The sequence below is a fragment of the Zonotrichia albicollis genome, chromosome 6, assembly GCF_047830755.1.
Source record: "Zonotrichia albicollis isolate bZonAlb1 chromosome 6, bZonAlb1.hap1, whole genome shotgun sequence".
Lineage (NCBI taxonomy): Eukaryota > Metazoa > Chordata > Aves > Passeriformes > Passerellidae > Zonotrichia > Zonotrichia albicollis.
This window is the reverse complement of record NC_133824.1, coordinates 22,699,357-22,708,784: the sequence shown is the minus strand read 5'-3', so window position 1 is coordinate 22,708,784 and position 9,428 is coordinate 22,699,357. Positions and strand designations below refer to the sequence as shown.

Here is a 9,428-nt window from a genome sequence, read left to right as displayed (position 1 = left end):
TCATTTCCCCGCAGTGACTCTTATAACTGTAATCAGGGGAGAATAAAGATGCAATTTGAAGTCAAATATCTTCCAGAGCTTAGCAGTTCTAACAAGTAAGGTCACTGCTGTATTCCACCGCTGTTTTGATCTCTAGGAGTGAGGAGAAGCCCAGCAACCCCAGGGACCCGGGGCCCGTGGCTGGAGGGGCCGCCGAGTAGCGCTCCCGCCCTGGGGCTGCGGTCCCGGTGCTGGCGGGTCAGCGGGGCCGGTACTGGCGGGGCTGCTGGTCCCGGTGCTGGCGGGGCAGCGCGGCCGGTACTGGAGGGGCAGCGGGGCCGGTGCTGGCGGGGCTGCGCTCCGGGCGGAGCGGGCTGTGCCGGCGGGCGGGGGCGGAGGGGCAGCGGGCGCCCGGCCGGGGCGCTCTGGCAAGGAGGCTGCACAGAGAGCCTCGTGCCTGCTGGGGCAGCCCTTCCTCCGCCCTCCCTCCTCCTCCTCCTCCTCCGTTGATTTATTTCATTTATTTTTATTGCATTTATTTGTTTGTATTCACCGGAATAATAAAAACGAGAAAATCCGAGCGCTGCTTTTGGCTGCTCTCCACCAACCTGTCAGTGACGCAAGCGGAGACTACTTAAAGGCAGATTAGAGGCAGCAAGACATTAAAGCCAACCTTCCTCCCTCCACGCCGCCGGTCCGCCCGCCGCGCCGCGCCACGAGCCGAGCGGGCTGGGCCGGTGGCGGCCGCCGAGCCCCGCAGAGCCGAGCCGAGCCGGGAACCCTCGGCAGGGCTGCGCCTCCAGCCGCCCTCCCGTCACCGGACTGCGGGCAGGAGAGACGGGCTGCTCTTCGGTTTGTTTTCCCTCCCCCGAAAAAAAAAAAATAAAAATAGGAGGGGTGAAAAAGGCAGAAGTGAAGAGATCCCCTACGCTTGCCAAAGTCTTTGTCTCCGGATGAACAGCGATGGGGGAATGGACTATTCTAGAGAGGCTACTGGAAGCTGCCGTGCAGCAGCATTCTACTATGATAGGGAGGTAAGGGTCGCGGGAGAGCTCCGGGGAGCACGGGGGGGTCCCCTCCTGTCCGAGCCCCCGGTGCGCGGTGCCCTTCGGCCGGGCTCTTTCGGGGTGTGCCTGGAGCTCTCGTGTGCTCTGTGTGGGTGTGTGGGTGTGAGTGTGTGTTCCGTGTGTGTGTGTGTGTGTGTGTGTGTGTGTGCGATGGGGAGGCTGGTATGCGGCACGGGGCGCGGAGCCGCGGGGACACCGCAAGCGCCGCCGTCCTTGTCCCCGAGGAGCCGCGGGGCACCGGGCAGTCGTCGGGGAGACCCCACTGCCATCGGGGTCCCGCTGCCGGCGCAGCCCCGCTCCTTTCCCGGCCGTGCTCCCGGGGGCCGTGGGACCGCACTTTGGCCAGAGGGGCCGGGAGGGGGCCGGCTCTGACCGCCGGTCTGTGGCACACGGCCGCGCCGAGGCGATGCCGCGCAGCCTGCGCGCCTCCCGCGCTGAAGCGGGGCCGGATCGCCGTGCCGGGGCCCGTTCGCGGTGCCCGTGCCGGGTCCGGGGCCCGGTCAGCACTGGACAGCTCCCGGCCGCGCGGCGGCGGCGCGCACTGACGGGCTTCTCTGTTGCAGGATCCTGCTGACCGTGGTGGTGATCTTCAGAATTCTCATTGTGGCCATTGTAGGGGAGACGGTGTACGATGACGAGCAAACGATGTTTGTCTGTAACACGCTGCAGCCAGGCTGCAACCAGGCTTGTTATGACCAGGCTTTCCCCATTTCTCACATAAGGTACTGGGTGTTCCAGATCATCATGGTGTGCACTCCCAGCCTGTGCTTCATAACGTACTCCGTTCACCAGTCTGCTAAACAAAGGGAACGGAGGTACTCCACTGTCTTCCTTACCTTGGAAAGGGACCAAGATTCAATGAAGCGTGAGGACAGTAAGAAAATCAAGAACACGATTGTCAATGGGGTGCTGCAAAACACTGAGAACTCCACCAAAGAGGCAGAACCAGACTGCTTAGAAGTGAAGGAAATCCCCAATCCTGCTATCAGAACTACAAAATCAAAGATGAGGAGGCAAGAAGGCATTTCTCGATTTTATATCATCCAAGTGGTCTTTCGAAATGCCCTAGAGATTGGATTCTTAGTGGGACAGTATTTTCTGTATGGATTCAATGTCCCTTCCATGTACGAATGTGACAGATACCCTTGCATTAAAGAAGTAGAGTGCTATGTTTCTAGACCCACTGAGAAGACTGTATTCTTGGTATTCATGTTTGCTGTCAGTGGGATTTGTGTGGTGCTTAATTTGGCAGAACTGAACCACTTGGGCTGGAGAAAGATCAAAATGGCAGTGAGAGGAGTACAGGCAAAAAGGAAATCCATATATGAAATCAGAAATAAGGACCTGCCAAGAATGAGCATGCCTAACTTCGGCAGGACTCAGTCAAGTGACTCAGCTTATGTGTGAGGCTGTGACAGAACTGAAACACTGTGCCAGGTGGAACAGACCCAGATACCATTAGAGAAAGGTACATTGCTTAGGCAAGCATTTTATCAAACCACCAAGAAAGCCATTAAGGTATTGGATCTCCACTTACTGAACTAGCTGCAAAATGCAGCACTATATAAAAGACTGAAAAACAGCTATAAAACCATGCTTGACCTAGCCTTACAGCACAGCTACTATTATTCCTACTTTTCTTTCTAATGATTGGGTTTTATCTGTCAGTGAAGCAGCTTTTTGGTCGTCATTAGGATGTTTACAGTTTGAATTGTCTGACTAATTGTTGTAAATGTGTAGAATGTTCATATCAAAAACTCTGCAAGGATGCTCTATATGGGGTGGGGGACACTGTTGCAATGTGCAGGCATAAGCATATTTTAAAAAGAGGATAAGCACACTGTAAGGAACCTAACCACAGCTCAGTCAGGATATCTGCGTTCACGTATCTCACAGATGTCTTATTTTGTTTGTCTAAATCACAGACTTTATTCCTGGTATGTATTACTAGCTATTTTCTATCATGGTTTGTGCATCAATTAGTCATGCTAAAAATAAATGCTGAATATAATTTTGCCATTTTTTCTTTGCCTGTCCGCACACACACACACACACACACAAACACACACACAAATACACACACATGTGCACACACACACACATGCACACACACCAGAGACCTTAAACATCTTGCATTAGTTGTGACCTGCAGAATATATCAGTACTTTTTGATTGATTCCCTAATATGTGCATGAATAAGATAGAGTTGGTTCATGCCAGCTGAGTTATGTATTTACCTACAATCACCTATGATGTCACACATACCAAAGGAAGAGAGTTCATTGCATTTTACTGTGAATATATCATCTTTTCTCTGCTCTTATTTATATAAGTGCCATACTTGAAACATCTAACTCTGTACTTAGTCAAAATGTTGTCTTGGGATACCAGCTGGAGTGAATTGATTTTATACTCTCTTTCATTTATTTTATGCTATTTGTTCAGTCATTGCAATGGTGTAAAAAGCAGCTAAAGTATCTATTGATAAATAAATACTTGCCTTTTTTTTTTTTTTTGTAAGCCAGAGAAATTTCTTCTTTATTCTTGTATACAATTGTAAAAAAACTTACAGGGTTAAAATAATTGACTTACAACAATTATTCTTCAGGGTTTAAAATGTCTTGTTGGTATTCTAAACTCTAAGCGACAAAACCTGGGAAATCAGGACTGTTTTTTATGCCTGTTTTCCTCCTTAAGCAAGCTTCCTCTGTCTTTAAAGCCTGATCCAAAGCCCACTGACACCAACAGCCTTCTTTCTGCTGACACTAAGGGCAACATAGTCGGCTGCCAAGGTCACTCTAGGAATAGCCAGAATACATTTACCCATAAATGGAACAATTGCAGCTTTTCATCAGGGAATCCAAACAGTAACCTCAGCTTTTCTGCCTTACAGCTGGTTTAAGAAATATGTTGTTCGTGTCCCATCAACTTACTGGTAAGCCACTGGGGCAGTCTCAAATGAATCTCTGTTAACAGCAATTATCTTAATATAGAATAGAATACTAAGGTTTACTTAATGATTTTTTTTAACATTTTTAAAATTCCTTCTGAATTCAACAGAAAATATTTCTCTGGCAACAGTAGGAGTTGGATCAGGACTAAAAAACATACAAGTGCATTTCTAACTAAATATTATCTGCCCTTTAAAGAAAAGGGCCAAAATGGTGCTGGAAAATCTGTGGGTACTTTATAATATAAGAAGGAGACGTGGGCTCAGAGTCACAAATGGCCTTTTGATTGTATTTTTTGTCAAGCCTGAAAATGGATTTTATTATATATTGGCTTGGAGATGATGCATATAAATCTTTTCCTCTTGGCTTACAACAAATACCTTAACATTCCATTCTTGTCGTTTGCCAGCATTGTCACTTTAAAAAATGTTGATTAATTCTTAGATAGTCTATCCATCATCACATTCATCTGTTGTCTTTTTTCTTCCACTGTGAAGCATCAAAGATGTGTCATGTTTTTAAAGATTTTAAATATATTTTTCCTTATGTATAAATTTAAGTGTTCCTGATTTGATTATAGAAACCTCTAAAGATGGATTTCTCAAATTCTTTGTGATAAAAACGCACACTGATATTGCTAGTTGACTGCATGTTCACTGGAAAACTGCATGTTATTTTTAGAAGGACAACATGGCAGCTAAAATCTCCATCTGCAAAATAACAAGCTTCTGAAGATTATTATTTGACTCACAAATCCAAGTCTGATTTTTATTTTGCAGAGTCCTGGGATGGTTTTCAAAATCTCATTTTGAACAGATATTGAAAGAGAAAATATTCTTTGACAGCCATAAACACTCCTTTAATTTTGAAGAAATGAGAGATTGTGTGCAAAGTGCTTGATCCAGTTCAAATCAAAGTTGAAAAAACAACTTCAGTGGGCTTTGCTTCAGGTTCAGCATATTTTCCTGTTAGGCAGAAGCCCTAATGCAAGTTTTTTCCAGTGGCTGCATAGCAGTTTTCAGTCAAACTCTAGTGAAGGTGCATGTCTTGAAAGCGATAAGATTTTAATACCTTAAAATTCTAAGGTAATATATAGAAAGTATCTGTTTATATTTGTCAATGCAAGTGAATCAGTTAATTTTTTTTTAATGTAGTTACACATTTGTAATCCAGTAAGTTGGGATTCTTTGGATTTGTCCAAAGAGAAGAATATTAGGAAATGTAAATGCTGATTTATATAACAGGATCAGTCATAAAGTAGGCAAAGACTTATATTTTGATCAACAGAAACACCATCATCCACCATACTTGGAATATGGCTTTTCATATTTCAAATGAGATGAAATATGTCAAGAGATCAGTTATTCTAACCTTCCTTTTAAATTGTTATTTTTCATTTCTTACCAACTACTCATTTGTCATGGACAAGAGAAATATAGCAAACACTTTTTTTGTCAATGTATGTGAGAATCATATGATTAATGCTAATGGACTGTTTGCATGAAAGCTGACTATTCATTTACAGAATAAATGCTTTAAAATTGTCACAGCAATGGAAAAGTGTGTTAACTGAACAGAACTGAGTGAACATGAAGCTGAAGAGCACATTACTGACTACTTAGGTCTTGCTCCTGCCTCAGTGAAATAAATTAGTGTCACCATTGGCGTCTCTGTAAGGATCAGACATTAAAATTGAAAATTGAGTTAATGTTTGTTTTCTTCATTGTTTACGTTGTTTTGCACTCGTGGACAACATTATGTGTCATGATAAGTGCAAACATTAATGCTATATTCACTAAGCTCCTGTAGAAAATTGCAACAGAATCTAATAAATCATTAGTTTCAAGGAATTTTAAATTGCACATAAAATATTGGCATGATTTCATTTCTATATAGACTTGACCTTGTGCATTCCACACCTGTGTGAATTTCAAAACCTATTTACATAGGGGCTATGAATCATGTCACCAGATATGTATAAGGTACAAGGAGAGTTGATTAAAATATTTTTCAAAAGAGGAAATTTTTTTTCACAATGAAAACTAGCTGCATTTTTATGTGTAGCATTTTTACACAGGGAAATCGAATTCACTGGTCCCATAAAGAGTTTAGTTTTAGAGACCTCTGACTGAAAAAATGTAAGGGTTTTCATCTTTTTGAAGGGAAAATTGAAGAACAGAGAGATCAACTGAGATTAATGAATCACAGAAGTGGTCAGATGGGTTTTACTTCGTTTTCCACTAAAGAAGTATGAAACAGTCAGAATCTTCAGAGTGGGTGCAATGCTTTCCTGGCATTGTACCTAACAGGGTAGGACAAAATGCTGCTATGTAGAGAACCGCAGGAGAAGATGTACATGAAATGTTAAATGTGAGGAAGAATTATTTTCCTGCATTTTTAAAAGATTACATTTTTTTTCAGGGCAAGAGGTCGGATCAGGTGGACATCGTGCCTGCCTTCTTTTGGCTTTATTTTATAACTGTTTCACCTTGCTCCTTCAGCAAAAAAGGTTAGAAGCCTTTGTTTGGTGTACAAGTTTGGAAATGGGAATTAAAAAATTGGGTCATATGAGGAGAACACAGACATATGTTTTCAGTATTTAGTGTCTGGTCTGGTACTTCATGAATTTAATGACAAGACTTCATTTTCTGTGGGACCAATTCCCAGCTGGGTGAAACATTTTTATTTCCTGAGATTAACAGGAAAGATTGCAGCATTTCTGTGTTGCACACCTATCCCTGGATATTTTGGAATGTTCTTTCCAGAAATTCTATTTTATTGTAAGCTTTCAGAAAACACACTAAGTTAGTATCAGCTACTAATCCTAAACATCAGCATCCTCTCAATGAAATTCTGATAGTATCTCTATGAAGAAAAATTGGGCTAGGAAATGCTTCGTATTCTGTCTATTAAAAGGTACTGAAGAAGTCAATCAAGAGTCAGCATTTCATTAGATAGGTGCAGATATGGAGTATTCCCTGGCACTGCATTAAAAATAAACCATGCATATGGATATGTATATGTAAAGCTAAATGTTTGCAAGATCATTAAAAGATTTTGCCTAAACTGAATTAGTGTGTTACAGATTGAATTGCAAAGATGGATACAGAAGTCCCATATCCAGAGACAGTTAGAAACTGAACTAGATCCAATGACATGACTGGATATTTAACATGCAAAAACCCCCAACAATCACCCTTTTCCTCTGCTTTCTGGGGCTATGGGCTGCACCAATTTCTTTAGAGAGTTTAGCTGAGCAGGTGTCTCTCCAAGTGACAGCTTTTAAGAGGCTTGTCTTCACAACAGAAAAATCTATCAGCTTTTTTGTGGTGGTGCAGGAAATACAGGATGAATCTGATCTCTAGGTTATGGAGACCTAAATAGAAAATGACTTTCTGATATCCCCTCAAAGTGAGAATTACTCTTGTATTCAACAGAATGTGAAAGTAAGGTATTAATCCATCTATTTTTTGCATATATAGTGTGGCAAACAAGGACATAGAAGGGTTACCAGTACCCAGATAATGATTAATACACCCTAAAGTGATTACACAAATCTTGACTTTTGTTTCTTTCATGGAAGACAGCATTTTCTCAATAAAATTAATCTATAAATATATTTCATGGCACATAATTAATTAAGTCTAACTTTCGTTTTTGAAATATTTTGTGAAGTTTCCAATGAAACTGTGATTGGTGTTTTCATTTTTTTTCAGAGAAAGGTTAAAAGATTACTGTTTGAAATCAGCTCTTTATTTTTTGAAACATGTTATAATCATTAATCCTATATTTTAAATCTGCTAACAATATGGGTTTTTGTTTGAGGAATGCTAAAATAGAAAATTATTTGTACCAGTAAAGCAACCTTACATTTGGAAGAGATGGTTTCCTTTTCAATTATGATGTTTGTTTGTCAAATCCTTTATATTTTTAAATTTGCACTGAGCAGAGACTTTTTAACATATTAGAAGTACATATTGTGAAGAGATAACTTTAAGGAAATGCATAACAGCAAAACTGGGGGGGGAAAGTAAGGATTTGTGGGCATTAGAGAAAAGTAGGTGTGCTATGGGCTTACTTTCCCCTACTTATTAACAGTTTAGGTATTAAAGCATATTCAAAACATATTCCGAGCAAATATACAAGATTCCTTGCATTATCTCTTATGTAAGCAAAATGTTTCTAGAAATCATTTCCAACTATTTTCCAGTTTTACTTTGAATAACTTAAATAGTGCATTACAATGTCCAAAGCCATCATGAATAGTGATGTCCCTAGCTTCACCCCTAATTTCTGGGGTTTTTTTTTTTGAAAATGCACGAATGCTCTGTAAGGAAAACCATTTTGCCACCAGAAAACCTGCCTGCCAGAAAACAGGTGGTGCTTGACATGGATATCAAGCAGGCTTTAATGGAGCAACCAGGCTTAAAGCTGCACATTAAAGGGTGACTTGTGATGAGCATGTTATGAATGGAGTTACTGCAAGGCCAAAACCATTCAAATAAAGGGGCTTCCACATTTGCACTGTATGTGATAAACAGGTGCAAGAGATTCAGGGGTTCTGAAGAAAGAGAAGGGCTGTAGGAATTTCTTTACTTACTCCTTTGAAAAAAGAGGGCAAGACCTGTTCTAGCAATGTTCTTTGAGTAAGAACATGTATAATTCTACATATGTACAACTCTGAGAGGAGTACACATCTGACATTGTTAAATGCCCACCAGTAAGTGTTAACTGAGCAATATTTAGTTTGCATATACAGAAAGATAACTCATTCAACTCTTTACCACCATTTTCTCAAGTGCAAGTGGAAACATAATTGGTAGGAACAAGGAAATAATTTGTTACATTTGCTATATATGTTTGTACTAATTTTCCAAAAGTGAAATTCTTCATATTTATTTCCCATGAAACTTTTGAAGTTCCTCTGTTTATAAAAAGTTTGAAGCACATTTTAGAAAAACCAATTACTTGTTTATATCAGTGTCATAATTTGAGGTTTGGGTTTTTATTTATTTATTTTTTAAATTCTGTGTGATGCAAATTTTCTTGATGTATTCTTCAGTTTAATATTCTGGTTGTTGTTTGGATTGTGTCTCATACTACTACAGGGAACTGTAATTTTTCTGGTTTTCTTTTAAAATTATTATTATTATTATTATTATTATTATTATTATTATTATTATTATTATTATTATTATTATTATTATTATTAACTCAGATTCTGCACATATGTTAAGGTATTATAATTCTTAAAATATCAGAAAATATAGAATTTTTCAAAAAACATGCACAAGGCATCCAATTACGTTTTATTTAGTTTGTGGGACTATTGTTTAAAAATTAAAACCTAATTTAATTATTGTTCCAATTTTAGAAGTTATATCTCCTGCATTTATTAATGTAACTTTTTTGTTAACAGAGACTGAAAATT

The 9,428-nt window shown here is 40.3% G+C and overlaps 1 protein-coding gene across 1 annotated transcript; it reads left to right on the top strand.

Moving 5' to 3' along the window:
• Positions 1-381: 381 nt before the first annotated feature.
• GJD2 (gap junction protein delta 2) lies at positions 382-9,214 on the top strand. Its single transcript, XM_074542763.1, has 2 exons — positions 382-1,013; positions 1,610-9,214. Exons 1-2 carry the CDS (start codon positions 943-945, stop codon positions 2,451-2,453), a joined length of 915 nt encoding a protein of 304 aa, XP_074398864.1. The 5' UTR covers positions 382-942; the 3' UTR covers positions 2,454-9,214.
• The last annotated feature ends 214 nt before the right edge of the window (positions 9,215-9,428 follow it).

Coding starts and splice junctions, on each gene's coding strand:
- GJD2 (XM_074542763.1), top strand. CDS start 943: ATGGGGGAATGGACTATTCTAGAGAGGCTACTGGAAGCTGCCGTGCAG. Junction 1,014..1,609: donor CATTCTACTATGATAGGGAG/GTAAGGGTCGCG, acceptor TCTCTGTTGCAG/GATCCTGCTGACCGTGGTGG.